Source organism: Monodelphis domestica, chromosome 1 (genome assembly GCF_027887165.1).
Source record: "Monodelphis domestica isolate mMonDom1 chromosome 1, mMonDom1.pri, whole genome shotgun sequence".
Lineage (NCBI taxonomy): Eukaryota > Metazoa > Chordata > Mammalia > Didelphimorphia > Didelphidae > Monodelphis > Monodelphis domestica.
In genome coordinates, this window is record NC_077227.1 from 708,116,713 (window position 1) to 708,134,677 (window position 17,965).

At 46.8% G+C, this 17,965-nt stretch overlaps 3 protein-coding genes across 3 annotated transcripts in view; 1 reads left to right on the forward strand and 2 right to left on the reverse strand.

Annotated features, from left to right (window-relative positions):
* Positions 1 to 2,271: 2,271 nt before the first annotated feature.
* Positions 2,272 to 2,754, reverse strand: LOC107651275 (homeobox protein Hox-A13-like). Its single transcript, XM_016430001.1, has one exon. It carries the CDS (start codon positions 2,752 to 2,754, stop codon positions 2,272 to 2,274), a length of 483 nt encoding a protein of 160 aa, XP_016285487.1.
* ZNF276 (zinc finger protein 276) lies at positions 2,653 to 17,283 on the forward strand. The gene is made up of 11 exons (XM_007477335.3): positions 2,653 to 3,008; positions 7,230 to 7,533; positions 7,828 to 7,880; positions 7,979 to 8,431; positions 9,399 to 9,477; positions 10,686 to 10,769; positions 11,492 to 11,602; positions 11,685 to 11,760; positions 14,720 to 14,837; positions 16,056 to 16,155; positions 16,497 to 17,283. Exons 1-11 carry the CDS (start codon positions 2,753 to 2,755, stop codon positions 16,783 to 16,785), a joined length of 1,923 nt encoding a protein of 640 aa, XP_007477397.2. The 5' UTR covers positions 2,653 to 2,752; the 3' UTR covers positions 16,786 to 17,283.
* FANCA (FA complementation group A) overlaps positions 15,704 to 17,965 on the reverse strand; it is a 94,909-nt gene continuing 92,647 nt past the window's right edge. The window contains exon 43 of the mRNA XM_016427916.2: positions 15,704 to 17,542. Coding sequence (XP_016283402.1) covers positions 17,435 to 17,542 — 108 coding nt within the window. The 3' untranslated portion in view covers positions 15,704 to 17,434. The remainder of the gene's footprint in view (positions 17,543 to 17,965) is intronic.

The following is a 17,965-nucleotide window of genomic DNA, read 5'->3' on the forward strand; positions in this document are numbered from 1 at the left end:
GATGTAGGCCCTTCCAACTCTAGGTCTATGCTCCTGTGTGGAGACTGTAGCAATTATGTTTTAATTGCACAATACAGTATAGGCTGCTATGTCTAGTTATATTATTAGCGAAATCAGAAAGGTTTCATTTTTTTAAAGTTTATTTTCAGTTCCAAATTTTCTCCCTCCCCTCACTCCTCACTCCTTCCCTATTCTTTTAAATTCTTACCTTCCATCTTAGGATCAAGACTGTGCATTGGTTCCAAGGCAGAAGAGTGGTAAGGGCCAGGCAATTTGGGTTAAGTGACTTGCCCAGGGTCAAGAAGCTAGGACATGTCTGAGGTCATATTTGAATCCAGAACCTCTCATCTCTAGACCTGACTCTCAATCCACTAAACCACCTAGCTACCCACTCTTCTGTTTAAGAAGTTTTACACAGCTCTGGAAAGGTGAGGTTCTGGTTTCAAATCTGATCTCAGACACTTCCTAGCTGTCAGTGTGATCCTACCAACTCACTTAACCCCCATTGTCTAGCCCTTGCTGCTCTTCTGATTTGGAACCAATGCACAGTATTGATTCTAAGACAGTAAGATCTTAAAAAAAGTTTTACATTGTCAGAATTCCTTTTGCAGACAACTCGGGTTCAGAGAAGGGATGGAACTTAGCCCAAAGTTACCCAGGTAATGGTTCTAGACCTGTTACTTGTTTTTTGACCCAATTATTCTGGGCTGATTTTTTCTTTCACTCTAAGTACTTTTAGATTAGACTCTCTGGGAGCCCACTTTTAATGTCTGGAGGACAGCAGATTTGGGTTTGGTTAGCTCAGGAAAGGGAAAAGAATAGTTTCTACCAAGATTTGTATTGAAGCAGAGTGGAAAGATTTGAAAGTCTGTAGGAAATTTAAGAGGAATGAGGAAACTGGGAGAAAGTTCCACTGGTGAATTTGTATGAATTAAAAATCTTAATTTCTTTATCTCTTTAGCCTTCAGAATTTACACTCTGGCCAGTTCAGGCAAAGATGGAAAGTAAATGAAGAAATTCAACACTTATTGTGAGGCTTAAATGAGTTAATATAGGTGAAGCACTCTTCAGCTTTTGAAGGCTAGATAAATACTAGCTGGGGTGCTTGTTCATTTCATTTTGCCTTGTCTTTAGTATTCAGCACCTCGGTCAGCTCAGGCAACTCAGAAGAAGTTTGAAGTTCAGGATATAAATTCTAGTCCACTAATTTTGTGACCTTGGGCAAGTCTTTCTGGTCTTCAATTTCCTCTTTTGCAACAAAGATATAATGCCACCTACCCAGATTACACTCCAGAGTTGCTGTGAGGAGCAAATGAGATAAGGTATGCAAAATATTTTGTAAACCATTAAGTGCTATTTTTAAAAAAAAAGAGGCAACTGGAAAAAGGGGCAGAAGATAAGCCTTGGAGTGAGAAAGTCCTGGATCCTGGGTCACAGACTTGTGTCCATGAGCAAGTTGATTAACCTCTTACTGCTAGGTGAATCTTCGTGACTGTTAGGTTATACAGGATTGCTGATCTGCATTGATAGAGGACAACCGAACCAAGAGTTCCTCACTTTATTGAAATCAATCTGGACTCTCCAAAAAGCGTTCTTTAAATGTGAGTTGCTATTATTATTGCGATACAAAAAGCTTTCATTAACTATGGTGTGTACAATGCCATGCCAGGTGTTAGTGTTGATGGTGATACAAAACCAGGGTAAGATACAAGCCCCTGCTTTCAAAGAGCTCACAGCTTAGAAAGAGGAGATACAGGTACACATAGAGCTAATATATAACATAAGTGCCTTAGAGAAGTGAAATGAGATGTCTGAGAGGAAAGCCTTTACCAAGGGAAAAGGGAGGTTTCAAAAGATATCCGGCATAATCTGAGTGAAGGGGCTTCCTGTGGAGAGAAGAAAGCTCACATACCCAGCTTGGTGGGGCTATAAATTGCCCAGAAAACATTAATAAAAAAGGTTGTGGGGCGAGGGGAGGGGTGCAGGAGTCAGCTCTGGGTGTATTTTTAGTGTGAACATTTATTTACACTTCAAAAATAGTAAATGCTACAAGGGCTTGATTGTGTTGATTGTCTAGACTTGATAAAACATAAAAATGTGTTGTGTAAATTTCAGAACGGAGAGGAGAGCCGATTATTAAACTTTGACCAGGTTGGGATCTTCTGGTGAAGGGTCTAGAGTTCCAGGCAGAGTTTTTAACCATAGCTCCCTAAGGTTAGAGGCGAAGTTACCCCATCCCCCCAGCCTCCGGCCTCCCAGCTCCCCGACCCTTTATGTAACAGCTGCTTTCTGGGGAAAACCCCGGGAGAGGGGGCTGTCTTTTGTGGCCGAACTCCCCCCCTCCTTAAAACGGGCGCTTAAAAAGCGATGCCCGCCTCCACCACCAGCCTGCCCGCGGCACCGCGCAGTCCCCGGAGGCTCTATAGAGCCCGCCCCGGACGGCAGTGCCTCGGTTCCGCTCCCTCCGGCGCTCGCCGGTGACTTTAGGCAGGCCGGAGTCGAGACCGTGGCCATGGTCAAGGCGGCAGCCCGGCCTGCGCGGCGCTGGGCCTGCGGGCCCCCCGGGCCGGCAGAGAGCGCTGCCGCCGCCGCCGGGGCCTCTCGTGCCTCCTTTCCGGCCGCCTCGCTCTCCCGCCGGCCCGGTCTGGCTCCTCCCCCGGCCCCGGAGAGGGGCGCGGCGGCGGCGGCGGCGGCGGGGGCGGCGGCGGGCCATGAGCGCGGCCGGCCTCTAGCCGCAGCCGCAGCGGCCGCCATGAAGCGGGACCGCTTGGGCCGCTTCCTGTCCCCGGGAGCGGCCGGCACGGCCGGGAAGCGCGGGCTCGCGGTCGCTGCCACAAGCGGCCCAGGCAGCAGGGCCCGAGCCCCGCGGGCCGGCGTTGGTGGCCCCGGAGCAGAGGAGGACTGTGAAGGGGTGGCTGTGGTCCCGCCGCGGCCCGGGGGCAGCTGGGGCGAGGACGAAGACGATGCCGTGACCGTGAGCGCGGCCGAGGACGGCCCCGAGGAGGCAGGTGGGTGCTGGCCGCAAGCCCGCGTGCAGGGGACTAGAGCCATGGGTTCGAATCCCCGCGCCATCCTTTCACTACCTTGGAGCATGAAGCCCAGGCTGCCTCCGGCTCTGTGTATGGGCTTTTAGCTTACCCTGACAGCAGGGACTTGACATTTCTATTTCGGGTAAAGCCTGTTACTCTTATGTGAAATGGGGAGATGTCCACCTCCCTCCCTAGAATGGGGACTGGGAGGGCGTTTTGTGAGTTTTCAAACGCCCAAAGGGCACCGTATTATTGCTGTTGTCATCTAGTCTAACTCCCTCAATTAGATGAGCAAAATGAGGATCAGAGAGGGACTTGCCCAAGGTCACTCGGCTAGCTCCAAAGTCTTTCCATATCAGTGTTCCTCTCACCTTACCGTCTTGGTGAAAATCCCCCCAGATCTGACCGCCCCAGAGTCAGCGAAGTGCAGCTAATAAAGTCACAGATAACTGAGGGATTGCTGACTTTATTCTTCCACCTGGTACAACCCTGGAGAGTTGCCTCCCTACTAATGAGAATTATCGACTCCAATGATTTAGAGCTGGAATAGGCTAGAGATAATTTAGTCCGATCTGATCTTACAGAGGAGGAACTGATGATGCTCGTAGAAATTTAAGTGACTTAGTCAAGGTCACACAGGTCTTTCCAGACTCTAGCTCGATCTGGCGCCAGTCTGTCCTGTAGCTGTCAGATTTGCTCCAGTTCCGATACTCTGCTCTCTGCCTCGAAAGCTTTCAGGCATTGGCCACTGGCTTTGTATATATGAAAGGGTATCCGGACTGCAGCGTCTCTCTCTTTGTGCAGTCCTGTAAAAGTAGCCTTTGTCACTTTCTCATGCGTCTTTAGCCTGCTTTTTTCAGGTCCCCGAAGTCTGGTTGTTCATTAGCATACTTGGAGGACCTTTAATCCCCGTACTTTCTCTTTCCTAGCGCTGGGCACAGGATCTTTCTGCCCCTTCTCCCCTCCCCCCCTCCCCCGTCTAGGACGGGAGAACTGAACAGTTATCAGTCGCACAGCCCCTGAGCTGGTCAGCCTGCTGACCCCCTGATCCACAGCCATAATAAAGCATTCTGTTTGACCCCAACAGCCCACCTGGGACCCGAAGGAGGAGTTTGCTTTCCTTCCAGGGGATAAAGTGTAGCACTGAAAACTGGAGCGAACATCCCCTGCCTAGAGGAGGCTCCTGGTGGGTTTCGTGCCCGAGGCTGGCTACAGTGTAACGGGAGAGCTGCGGCGGCGGCAGGGTTGCCAGTCTGGGAACAAGTTGGTTTGTTTCACAAGTTAGGAAGCCGCCGCAGCTGCTGAGCCCAGCGAGGGAGGCCCAGCTGGGGAGTGGATTTCATCACCGCTCTGCTCTCCCCCCACAGCTCCGTCCGCTTCCTGCCCCTTTTCTCTTCCCTTTTTTTGGGGGGGGGGCGTGGGGGCAGATCGGCACTCAGTGCCTGCGATGGCTCGAGATTTCCTTTTTCTAAAGGACGACTCACTTTGCTAGCTAGCCTCCGACCTCTCTTTTAGTCCCTGGAGGGTTTACGATGATTGGCTGGAGGCCCGAGACTGGACTGTATCTATGTTAATCATGTTGAGCGCTAAAAGTAAACATCGCTGGGACTTCCTCGGGGCCGATGGGCACCCCAATCCCTGGAGATCGAGGATGGGCGGGCCTTGTGGAGGGCCTGGGGGACGAGTTCTGGAGTTGCTGCCAAAGCGTCCTGGGCAAGATTCTGTTCTTGATTCCTCCCCAAAATTCAAGAGGGGTCCCTTTCTCCAGCAGCCGGCCACTCCGGAGCTGGTGGAGCTGCTCACGGGAGTGATCCGGGGAGGACACCCCGCGTGGAGCCATGGCCTGGGCGGGGTTGGGGAGTGGGCCCTGGGGCTGAAGGGGAAAGACTCGTCTGTTCTGGGAGGCTGGGGTTAGACCCTCCAGACGAGAGGAAGATTCACTCGGCTTGGGAAAGACAAGGCTGTGAGTACGCTGACCGGACCCGAGGTGGGAGTCCGTGTGAAGCTTCACAGGACGTGGTTCTTCCGTGGGCCTCTCCTCTTTGAGGTTTAGAGAATTCCTTGTGAGTACTTTGTAGGCCAGGTCCAGGAGATTCTGGTCTCCAGCAATGAATAGTAGTAGCAGATTCTGCTCCTCTTCCTCCTCTTTCCCCTCATTTCCCCAGATGGTGGGGTCCTTCCCCTTCACCGGGACTGATCACCCTGGCCAGCCCAAGCAGCAGCAGGAGGAAGGGGGGGTGCCTCTGTGCAATGGGTGTGGGGGGCCCTTTTCCAGGGAAGACGCTCCAGAAATACAGGTTGTATTCTTAGGAGCCAGAAGCCAGGTACTTGGGTTCTGGTCCCAGCTCTATATAGGTAGTAAGAACAGCTTCATTTTCCTCCTTTGTAAGAGAAGGGACCTGTTGAGACTGAAAATATTGCCTAGAGGAAATTTGTGTCAGAATCATTCCCAGGGTCCTCTCTTTTTCTGAAAACCACATTGCTAGGGACCAGGCTCTGCTCTATGGGAAACAGAACTCTTTGGGTTCCAAGATCTCCGGTGTTTCTATTGGCGAATGAAGAGAATGTAGGTTGTCTTCCTCAAGGAAAGGGATTCTTCATTTTTGTTTTAATATTTGTAGCACGTATCACAGTGGAGCCTGGCACATAGGAAGAGCTTAATAAATGCTGATTGACATCTAAACAGACATTTTTTGATCCTATATGCATACTCTGTTGATGTCCATGGATACTGGAAGATTTTACATTAAGCGCAAGGCCTGGTAGTTCCCTCCTTTGCAATAGAATCATAGTATGACTTCTGTAATAGTGGGATTTGGTAGGGGAATGAACAAGAAGGAAACATAAAAAATCAGGTTTACTTTTTGGGAAAGGGAGGAAGGAAAAGGGGTTAAGAGAATTATTACAATTAATCATAAACCCTAATTTCTATAAATCTATCTTAACCTATCTTATCTAAGCTAAAACAATAAGTTTCCCCAATCAGATCTCACAAGTGAAGTCCAATCAAATGGGTCAGGATCTTCAGATGAAAACTGTCCAAAGCAGGTCCAGTGGAGAAGTGGGTCTGCAGTCCTCTGTTCTAGCTGCCAGCAGCCAGTTCAAAAGATTCCTCTCTTCAGCTGGTATCACCCAAAGCCAGAAACCTGTTTTCAAACCTCCAACCCAAGGTCCTTCAGGAGAGGTGCCAAGACTGTTGGGACCTTAGAATCTTTACCCAGATCTTGACCCTTAGGCTCCCATGTGACTCTGTCACATGCTCCTGTCAATCACTAACATTTGCATTACACAGTCTTTTGCAAACGCCCTCTCTCTATTACACTTCTGACCATGTATAGGAGTGCTCTGTCTCCATTTCCCCACTTGTAGAATAAATTATAATGACAGGCTTAATATTTGATAATGATTTTTAAAAGTGCTTTCAGTCATATTCTCCTGTGAAGTGGTGTAGGATAGATGGGGAACTTGAGGCTCATTGAGGGTACCTGCCTGAGGCTGTCCAGCTGGGCCAGCATTCCCTGTGCTTGTAGGGATGCTAGGAGGATACATGAAATTATAGATGGGACAGGACCTGGAGTTCTTGAAAGGATACTCGGGAAATATACCGGAAGGCAGAAACAGCATTAGAGTAGGGGTCCGAGACTTGGATTTATGTCTCAGCCCCACTGCTTGAGGCACGGCAGAAAGGATGTTGCATTTGGTGTCATTGGTCTTGCATGAATCCCTGTGGCAATGTGGACAAGTCCCTCCCGCCCGGGCCTCCATGGGCTCTTTCCTAAAATGATGGCGTTGGATGAATTCTTCTCCAAGATCCCTTTTGGCTGCAGTACTTTATGGGAAGCACTGGTCTCATCCCCAGGCACTAGGGGTCTCTATTTCAAGTCTGGCAATGTGGGCTCAGAGCCGAATTACAGGGCTCTGACTCCTGCCCAGACACATTAGTCAGTGGAGATGCTGGGAGGGCTTCCATGCTTGGCAGGAATGGTTTGAGTTTGACAGAACTGTGTGCATAAATATTGCAACTTTTTTCTCCTTCAAGCATGGGAACCTTTGGATTCAGCAGCAGGGAGGGTGCAGGGGGGCAGAGACTCCTCCAGACGAGACCAGGAAGCCTCTGAGCTCGTGGCTCAGCCTCGTCTGTTAGCCCAGTGCGACTGGCCCATCCGTATTCCGTCAGCCTCCTCTCGTTCCTCTCCACAGGCACTGGCCGGCCTCTTAGCATGGGCTATTGTCGCCTCTGCCATGGCAAGTTTTCCTCGCGGAGTCTACGGCACATCTTCGGCCGGGGGCCAGGCGAGAGCTGTGAGAAGCAGCGACGGATGGAACAGGCCTTCTTCATGGACTTCAAGCGCCTGCTGGGGGTCCCCATTCGCCAGGATCCTGCCCTCCCCCAGTTTGTCTGTAAGAACTGCCATGCCCAGTTCTACAAGTGCCACAGCATTCTCAAGTCCTTCCTGCAGAGGGTCAATACCTCCCCCACAGGCCATCGGAAGCCCCGAGGAAAGTAGGTTGTTTTTTTACCAAGACCTAGTTAAGGTGGGCTGAGAGGTGGTGTGTGGAGGTCACCCCAAGTCACGCAGCCAGTTGCTGATGGCAGCAGGAACAGGGCTCCCCGCTCCCCAGTCAGCAGTTGTAGCCACCCAAGCGCTCCCCTGCAGCTTCCTGGGCTGCGGCCGGCTCAGGAGTGCTGGGGCTGGCTCAGCTTCCACGGCCCACAGGGCGAGAGGCCTGGGCTCCCTGGCCGGTGCCCTCTCGTCTCCCCCCTTGTGATAGCCAACGCGTGCCGCTTCCATTGCAGGGGCAGCACGGAGGAGGGCTCACAGGCTGAGGCAGAGGAAGGGGCCTGTCTGGGTGAGTACGGCCCTGGGGTCTGGGCATCTGGGTGGGGTCTCGGGCCTGCTAGTGGGTGCTCACCGCCTCTGGCTTCTGTCTCTGTCGGCTTCGCACAGTGGACCTGATCACCTCCAGCCCCCAGTGCCTGCACCGACTGGTGGGGTGGGCCCACGGGCACGCAGCGAGCTGCGGGGCCGTGCCGAGCCTCCAGAACATGCTCTCTTCCGAGTACTGCGGCATCATCCAGGCTGTGTGGGGCTGTGACCAGGGCCACGACTACGTCATGGATACAGACTCCAACTGCAGTTCCCTGCTGCTCGATAGCACCCTGGCTGTCAAATGGGAATGGGACAGGGAGACGGCCCATCGGCTCTCCAACAACAGTGGAACCAAGCCTCCTGCAGCTGTTCTGCAGAGTCCTAGGAGTAAAGGGACCACGGTGCCAGCTGGCGCAGAAAGCCAGTCGCTGCCCAACACGAATGAAGCTCAGCCCCCTTTGGATGACAACCCGGTGGGGCCTGAGCCCGATTCACCGCCAGAGCCCAGCCAGCCCCTGAGTGGGGTCCAAGGTAAGACGTCTCCTGCCCGCTGCCCCCTCTCAGGCCGGCGACTCTAGGCTGCTCAGGACAGGGCCGGTTAGTGGTGCTCCTTTGATTCTGGTCCTTCCTGTGGCCGGTATATATGTCCTCTTTCTGCTGCTGCCAGCTGTCCTGAGTGATAGCTCCATGGGTGGCCAGGCTGAAATTGTGGATGAAGAGGTCTGTGGATCTCTCCGTCCCCTGCCGGGGAACTGGGCAGTGGCTGTCCGACCCTTTGTGTTCCCACTGAAGCTGCTGTTCTTTCCTGGGGACAAAGCAGGGCATCTTTGTCCTGCCTGGTCTCCTTTGGTCAGTTGATTAGGCCTTCCTTTCACCCTACGCTTTAGACAGAAAGCACAGACCTGTTGTAGAACAAGTCGATTGTGGGGAAAGAGAAGAATTAGCTCCTTGTCCACGGGATGTACAGAGAGAACGCAGTGGTGGTGAGCGGATCATCGTGCCTGGGGGCAGCGCGTTGGCCCCCGCCGCTCCATTGCCACCCCATTGGGATGGATCATTCGTGGCTTTTCCCCTTCTAGCCGACCAGAAGAAATGAAAGCCTAGGTCAGTTATGCAGGGGGCTAGACCTAATGGTGTCTTTTTAGCTAGTAGTAGAGCTTGGACCTTCTGCCCAGAGGACAAGATGCCATGTGTAAGGGGAAGCTCTGTCTGGCAGAAGGCTCCTAGGGCGGAGGATGGAGGCAGGCTTTGAGTTATAGAAAAGTCTAGGCCCTGTGTGAACTGGGGCTAGACAGTCCTCAGCAGGGCCAGAAATAGCTATTGTAGTCAAGTAGTTCTTTCGCACACAAAGGTGACTGCTGGTTTCATACACTGGCCTTCCTCTTAAGTGACATTAAAAAAAATGTGTTGACCCAAGTCCTGCTGCACAATTTCCCAGAGCTGGATCTGACAGTCCCACTTTATATTGGTAACACAAGCCTTTTTCTTTATTTCTCAGGGCAATTGAGTGTGAAGCAGGTTTCATCTTCAGCCTTGGATGATCGGGTAAAAGACGAGTTCAGTGACCTTTCTGAGGGGTGAGAGAAGAGTGGGTTTAAATAGCTTACAATTTCTTCTTCCCAAACCAAACTTGGTCATCGTAGACTTTTAATGCCCAGAGCTATGCTCAGGAACCTCTCTGCCGCCTTCCTGGATCCTGGATGACATCTGGAAACGGGCTGGTAGAACTCATCAGGGCCAGCTCTTTTCCTTTGACTTACTCAGTCATAAACTTTGTCCAGGTTTTACATTCTTTCTCCACACCAGGGTTTTTATGGTGGGTCTGGGCTATAGTTATAGCCCAGATTTGAGCTAATCTTTCTAATTTAGGGTCTCCTGGAGATGGGTACTGGCCCTAAGTTCCAATGGTATTGAAAGAAAAATTCCCTGTTTTCAATTGACTAATTTTTTTTTTTTTGGCTTGGGCAGGATTGAAGAGTTGTTAAAACAGCTCTGTTTTCTGGTATTTGTTTACCATTAGTTATCATCTCAAGTATTCCCCTTCAGACACCAGTTTTGACTCACTCCCAAATGTTGTAACGTATGAACTAGAAAGGAGCTTTGCACCTTGGGAGGGTGGGTGGGAATATTATTTTGACCTATAAGCGGTAGAAGGGAACAGAAATAAAAACTGCTGTAGGTAAATAGTATTGTAGCCAGGTGTTAAGTCAAAGGCCTCTTGAGCTGAGTGTAACTGGGGGCAGTGGGGTAGATGCTGTAGGAGACACATTTCCATTGTGCTGTCTTCTAGTGGATCTTCCTTCAAGAACCTAGTCTGAACAGTTTGCTGGTGAATAGACTTACTAGGTCCAAATAATTTGGAGGGGAAGCCTGAGGTTTAGTTTCGTCATATGAATAATTTCAGTATTGCTTTAACGTGTTGAAATAACAAAGCCTCACCCAGATGGGAGGGACAGTGGTTATCTAGAAGCCCATGGAAAGGAGAAAAAGGCAAGCTCCTGGGCCACCTGCCCTAGTCTCGTGATCCTGAAATGTCCTGTTCTGTAAAATCATCTCGATAAGGGACCTAGCTTAATGAGTTTGTCCACTCCATTTGATAGAGAATGTATTTGGTGATTTTTGTATTCTTAACTTTTAAGATATTGATGCAAAGAGATGAGAGGAGGCAAATGTTAAAAGATAGGGATGTGCGTGTGCTAGGGCCTACAGTTAAGAACTGTGAATACTGCTAAAGCCTTACATTGCTCAGGCACTGCTTTGCTAAAAGGTCCTTCTTCTTTCTCAGAGACTTCTTGAGTGATGATGAAAATGACAAGAGGAAAAATACTCAGTCATCCGATGAATCCTTTGAGCCTTATCCAGAAAAGAAGTAAGGGCCTTACATTCTTGTCAATAAGTAAATTTGGGGGTAGTGAATGGTATCAAGTGGGAAAATTTAGGGCTTGGTATTCCCATTTGAATATGGTGAAGGAAGTGACAGAAAAATATTTTTGGCATGTCTTCTTCTCCCAGAAAGTGCCTATGCCCTTTCCTTGGTATGACCCCTTAAAGCCTCTTGAAATGGTTTGCCGAGAATGAGCCAGGGGTTCTGTTTGGGCAGTGGGGGTCTGTGAAGAAAGTCCCCAAAGTTTCTTTTATGCCACAGATAAATGAAAGAAAAATCATTTACTACATGATTGTGTGCCAAATGCAAGGGATACAAATAGGAAAATACAGTCCCTACCCTTAAGGAGCTTATATTTCTGATGAGGGAAGGCAACAAATATAAAGGAGTGGTGGCTGGGACTTGGAAGGTGAGCAGTCAAAGGACAATTAATTAATTGCCTGATCTTTCCAGGAATGATCGTCTAGATTATTGTTCCCAAAGCTAGAGATGGAAAGGGGGCAAAGGAGAATGAAATGGTCTCTAAGTGCCAATATGGCATCAAGATGTACAGAGAGCAGCCATGTAGTGAGTCAAGAACTCTCACAAGGAATGAGTCAATTAATGCCCCTACCACGTCTAAGCTGTGGATACTGAGATTCATTTAGCAATAACATACTGTATTTTACCTTTAGTTAAAAAATCGGTGTCATTTTATTTTAATTCAGGGTCTCTGGCAAAGTAAGTGATAGCAAAGAAGTCAAGAAGTCAGATGAACCCAAAATTAGAAAGAAACCAGGACCCAAACCTGGTTGGAAAAAGAAGATAAAATGTGAAAGGTGAGTGGGGAGAGGGAACCCTGATGCAGTTGTCACCAATTTCAGGGAAGGATTCTGACTCATGTGGTCCTTTCAATTACAGGGAAGAGCTGCCTACCATTTATAAGTGTCCTTACCAGGGCTGCACAGCTGTGTACAGAGGGGCAGATGGGATGAAGGTAAGGCTGGAGTTTGATACTAAGCAGTTTCACAGGAGGCAGAGGCAGTCAGTAGGGTCTGTTCTCACAGTGAACTCGGTGTTAATGGAAGAGATGAGGAGAGTGTTGGGATATCTGTCATTATCCAAATTATATCTGGATGGATATGAACAGAGGTGCTGAACAAACTTATAGGAAACCCTAAATTAAAAGCAAGGGAGATGGTATGATAAACTGGAATACAACAAGGCAGTCTTTAATTTCTCTGAATTCGGAGAAACCCTCCTATTCCTCAGTAGTATCTTATTCCATCCCGAACCTTGGCCATTGTCCAATCAATGAGCACCTCCTTGTTTCCAGTTATTTGCTATCATAAAAGAGATGTGGTGAATATTTAGTCTAAAGGAGAGCTTTTCTGTGTCACTTGCCCAAATAATCACAAGTGACTGAAAAAGCATTTAGCAAGCTCTCATTATATTATGTAGAGAGCTCTGGGCTAAGTGCTGGGGATAGAAATAGAAAAAGAAAAGTTCTTGCTCCCCAGAATCTCACATTTCCAATAGATGAGACAGCTTACACAGGCAGTTTCTGGTGCAGGTTGGATGGAAAAGGCTCCATGGTCCTTTGATACAGTGGCAAGGCTGAAGGTAATAATGCCTGACTTTATGTAAGAATCGAATCATTTTGTGATCCTGAAGCCACTGACAGGGCCAAGGGCTTTGGGAGAACTGTCTCCTCTAGGTCTCCAGGTAGCTGTGCCTATTGCACCTGCAGGAGTCACTGTCATACTGCATCTCCTTCATCCTTGGGATAATGGCTGTGAGGGTTGGGTCAGAAGTAGGACAAGTGGTTGGAGGGAGGCAGCTGGTGTGTTAATAGGGTCAAGGGAGGTGGACCTGAGCTAGAAACACAGCTATTCCCCAGGTTCTTAGGTTTAGGGTCCCAAGTTTGAGGGGAGGTGCTAGGATAATGATATCAAGAGGTGGCATGGTGTACTTGATAGAGGGCCAATCCTGGGGTCAGGAAGACTTGGGTTCTAGTCTTACTTCTGGTATACCCTGGCTTTCTGTGACAAGTTGCTTAATCTTTCAGGGCCTCTAATACTATTAATTGCAAAAGTGGGATTTTCCTCATCAATGATATCAGGTTAGGACCAAGAAAAAAAATGTTATAACAATTTTACAAAACATTATTAAGTGCGTTCTGTACACAAGGGAACGAAGAGCAAAGGGAGCGAGGTATAATTTTTCTTTTCTTTAACAAAGATACTTAAAAGTAGAGTGGTAGTCAATTTGTGATCGTCATAAATTTTTATCTTGGGAGATACAAAGAATGAAAGTCTTCCTTGTACAGGAACCTGTCTTCTTCTAGGGCATACAACCTGAATATAAATATAAATTATGGAGTGATACAAAACTGTTTGAGGGGAGAGAGAGACCATTAATAACTAGGGAGTGGCACCTGAGCCCTTTTTGAAAGGAATTAGGGATTCTGAGAAGTGAAGGTGAAGGTGGATATGCATTCTAGATGTGGGGGACCCTCTGTGGGAAGATGGGAGAGAAGGGCTAGCAGGTCAGGCTTATTGGAATGGAGAATATGTGAAGGAGACTAGTATGAAACCAGACTGGAAAGGAGGTGAGAGGGAACCATACTTGGAGAGCTGGAACTATCAGGCTAAGGATTTTTCATTTGATCCTAGTTGTATTAGGAGCTAGAAGGTTTTTAAAGAAGAAAGTGACAAGATCTGTTTTAGGAATGTCAGCTTGGTAGCTGTACAGATAGATTGGAGAGAGAAGCAGGCCATACACCGAGAAGCTTTTGTAATAGTTCATAAGTTTATTTTAGGTGGTAGATAAGATGTAGTAGAACATGGGAGATGCTGAAGCCCAGTATCTCCAGAGAGAAATCTTTTATCTACTTTTCTAGGAGAACAAGCTCAGAAAGGGGACCCTTTCAGATGTCACAAATACTCAAATTCAACATTTAGGCTCAAATATTGTATCTTATTATATAATTAAAATAAAAACTCTGCTTCCTTGGTGAAAAGATCTGCTCTTCATTAAATATACTTTTTCAGGCTTTCAAGACACTTATTAAATGACACCCACAAAGCTAGGCTTTTCCAATGTTTTAGAATAAAGCTGGAATAGCAATCACTTTGCTTCCTTTTTAGATACTGGTGTCAGAAATGATAGGATAGATACAACTAACAACTTCCAGGATTTTTTGGTCAGAAATTCATCTGAGGTTATGTTTCTTGGTTGATTCCTTGGCCATTTGAGATATGTCTCCCATTAAGTCTCTATTCTTCCATAATCCTATGCCCATGTTTGGGTCATTAAAAAGAGAGGGATGTTTTCATTTCTCATTCCATTAAGACTTTGGAATATTGGAGATTACTCTGAGTCACAATTTCAGAAGGGGTTTACTTTCAATAAATAGGGGTGCATGTCATACACACACTCACACACACACACTCTCTCTCATTTGTTCTTTCACCACTTCTGTGAAAGAGATATTATTATCTCTATTTTATAAATGAAGAAATAGGCACAGAGGGTAATGACTTGCCTCTAGTCACAAAAACACTAAGTGTGGAAGCCAAAATTTGATTTTATGCCCTCCTGATTCTATGTCCAATGCTGCCTTCCCTCAAAGGGTATAAACAATTTAGTCACTTTCAAAGAAAGTCTTTGTTGTTCCTGACTTTCCAAGAAGAGAATAATAAAATTGTGGTCCAAGTGCAAGGTCCAAAATTTGTTCAGTATCCCATTGCTCATACTGTCTGAAATGACGTATTAAATTGTCTCTTCTTTTGAGGACTCTTGAGCAAGGCTTATTAATATGGCCTAGGAACCCCTTTTTCTCATTAGCCAAAAGTGTCCTGAGGTTCTTTTGTAGAGCTTAAGATGGTTGAAGTCCCTATGAGGGAAGAAAGCTAATTCAAAGGTATCCATCTATCTCTTTCTCCCTTTCATAGAAACATATAAAGGAGCATCATGAGGAAGTACGAGAGAGGCCTTGCCCCCACCCTGGCTGCAATAAAGTGTTCATGATTGACCGCTATCTACAACGCCACGTCAAGCTCATTCACACAGGTAGGCTGGCCTCCGCTCTAGGTCCTCATATGGCCTACTGGTTTGTCTCTTTTTATACAACTGGGGCTAAGGACAGGTCTCCTAAATAGAATCTGGACATGTTTATGGGTTCATAAGATTAATTTACTTCCCTATCATGGACTTGGTTTTTTATGAATCAAAATTTATAGGGCTCATGATTAAGATGAACCCTCTACCTACACTGTTTATTCTTGCTAAAGAAAAGTTTTTCCTTTGTTCATTTGTATATACTGCAGTGTGTTCCCCAGGCTAACAGAATCATGGACTTGGAGAGGACCATAGAGGCCATTTAAGTTAGCTCAGGATCTTAACAATTATGAGACATAAAGAGGAGGGGGGAATTTTTTTTGGGGGGGGGAAGTACTCATCACTTCAGAAAATAACAATTATCTTAATATGAAAAAAAAACTTTTCTAGCCTAATTCATATGGTCCCCCACTATTTTGTCAATGTGGATATTCCCTCCATTTATGCAAAGCATAACTGTATGATCTAGTAGCCTATCTCTGTTAACTGTTTGACTCAGTTTCCTCATCTATAAAACAAGGACAACAATAGCGCCTCCCTCTCAGAGTTGGGTTATTGTGAGCATAAAATGAGAACCCTGAAGCAGAATACACATGCTCTTGCTGTTAATACTGTCACCTTGGAGAGTTGCTCCACCACCCAGATGAGAAGCCTCTCTGAATAAAGCCAGGAGAGTTCTCAGGTGACAGACACAGATGTCAACAGACAGGCTCCTGGTCAGTTTTCCTTTACTTTAACTAAACAACTATAATAAAGGATGATTAGAGAAGGAATGTTTACTTAAAGAGAAGTCATTTTAAAACAATTCTTCAAACAAGTGTGATTAGCAGATAATTTTATTAACACACACACCCCACCCCCAAAAAGGAGCTGGCAATCTTTATTTGGCAACATTTCCTTTCACTTAAACTTGGCTTTTTTTTTTGATCACTTCTTTATAAACAGTGTTAAGTTTACCCTGGAAAACCCCACTCTAATCATGTAGCTATTACCTATTGCTTTTGAAGCAGACATTAACACTTCTTTTTCCTCTTCAACTAGTCATCTTACTTGGAAGTAGAAATTAGGATAAAAACAGACACTGAAACAGTTTGCCTTCTCTCTCTGGTTATATTTAGAAACTGTGAAAGGGAAATTGCATTTGAATCTCACTTTTTTTGGGCATTGCAGAGGTACGGAATTATATCTGTGATGAATGTGGGCAGACATTCAAACAGCGGAAGCATCTTTCAGTTCACCAGATGCGTCACTCAGGAGCAAAGCCCCTCCAGTAAGTGTGGTTTGGGCAGTCCTAATGACTTAGTTTTAGGATGCTGCAGTTTTTAGTTAAGGGGAGAAAGGGATGGGTCTCATCTTATTTCCCCTTCCTGCAGTGAGACCACAGGGGAAACGTGTGATGATTTGAAAAATGCATTTACTCATATCATCTCTTCAGACATGCAGCTGCTAATTTAACAGTAGTTTTGTTTTCTTTAAAAAAAAAAAAGAGCTTTTAGCTAAGGTTAAATCTGTGTTCATGTTCCTTGAAAGAGCTAGCGAGTCTGGATAATTTTTAAGTGGCAGTTCAGACCCCTCATCAGATCCATCCTTCACTCTCTCCCTGTCTCTCAGATGTGAAATCTGTGGGTTCCAGTGCAGGCAGCGAGCATCTCTGAAGTACCACATGACCAAACATAAAGCGGAGACTGAGCTGGAATTTGCCTGTGACCAGTGTGGCCGGCGGTTTGAGAAGGCTCACAACCTAAATGTCCACATGTCCATGGTGCATCCACTAACCCAGAACCAGGACAAAGCCAAACCACTGCAGAATGAGCAGCCAACTGGTCTAATGAACCCCTCAGGGACGATGGAAAGTCAGGCTGTCAAACCTGAACTGGTTGCACAACAGGAACCCACCTGAAAGCCTGGAAAGGTTCAGTGTGGATAAGAGTCATTCATCCTTGTACAAATCAAATGATCAAATAGAATTTTTAACAATTTTAATAGTTTCTCCAATTCAACTGGACTCAAAGGCAATAGTTTCAGCTTGCTCCAACACAAAGATAACCATGCTTTAATTTTTTTGCCTGTGCATATGTCCCATGGGGCAATGTTTAAATGGAATGGAATCACTCTAAGGGTATGGGTAGATGTGTATAACATCTGCTTCCCCCTGTGGATTGGTAGAAGTAGGGTATCCTCACATTCTCAGTCACAGAACAGCCCCTCAAGTCAGTACTGTAGCTCTTTGGCAGGACAAGAGGTTCATTTCTTCTGGAAAAGCGAGTGATTTGGAATCATGCTCAGATCTTAAATAATTGATTACCCCTGCCCCAAAGCAATTGAAGACATTTGTAATCCACTTTTTAGTGTAACAAGAGCTCCGTGGTTATGCTTGTAATAAATTATTTACAAAGTATCCTGGGCTGGTGAACAGTGGTATTCCACTGCCTCTCTCCAGTGAGAAAGTGGTCTTTCTGTTTCTCAGCTTAAAACTGCTCAGGAACTCTAGCCAAACTGTGTACCAACAAAAGTCATCCTTAGGACAGGGCACGCACAGCACAAACCATTCAGAAGAGAAGAGGTTCACGGTACAAGTCGGCATCTTCAAGGGACTGCTGGTTACTCAGAAGGGCAGCTTTCATCTCTGCATCAAACTCTTCACAGGTAGCCAAGAGCTGTGACGAAACACACATACTTCCCTGGCTGCAGCTGCTGCTAGCCCATCCTAAAGCACCTTTTCAGCTAAACCCAAGGGCACAGGCTTCCTGATGAAAGCAGACTTTAAACATTTGTTTTATCTATCAAAGCCAAACAACAGAACCCAAGCCTATCAACAGCTTGGTCTCCAGTCTAATGGCGTCTGCAGATTATTGCTAACCTTGGATACGTATCAAGGGATAAAAACAGTACAGTTTAGGGCAAAGATGCTCAAGGCATCTTACTTTCTTGCTTGGCAACTAACCCCCCATAGGATCAAATTCAACAGAGAATGCTAACTGCTTCAACTAATGTTCTACTGGAGGTGGAGCCTGAGAATGGGGCTAATTCTCACTCTATACTACGACTTGAACCTCAATAGCTTTATGTTTAAATAACAA

Bases quoted from the DNA above. Each gene is read 5' to 3' on its own strand.
- LOC107651275 (XM_016430001.1), bottom strand. From the start codon at position 2,754: ATGGCGGCCGCTGCGGCTGCGGCTAGAGGCCGGCCGCGCTCATGGCCC.
- ZNF276 (XM_007477335.3), top strand. From the start codon at position 2,753: ATGAAGCGGGACCGCTTGGGCCGCTTCCTGTCCCCGGGAGCGGCCGGC. The intron at 11,761-14,719 runs GTAAGGCTGGAG...TCCCTTTCATAG, and splicing joins GAGGGGCAGATGGGATGAAG to AAACATATAAAGGAGCATCA. The intron at 16,156-16,496 runs GTAAGTGTGGTT...CCTGTCTCTCAG, and splicing joins TCAGGAGCAAAGCCCCTCCA to ATGTGAAATCTGTGGGTTCC.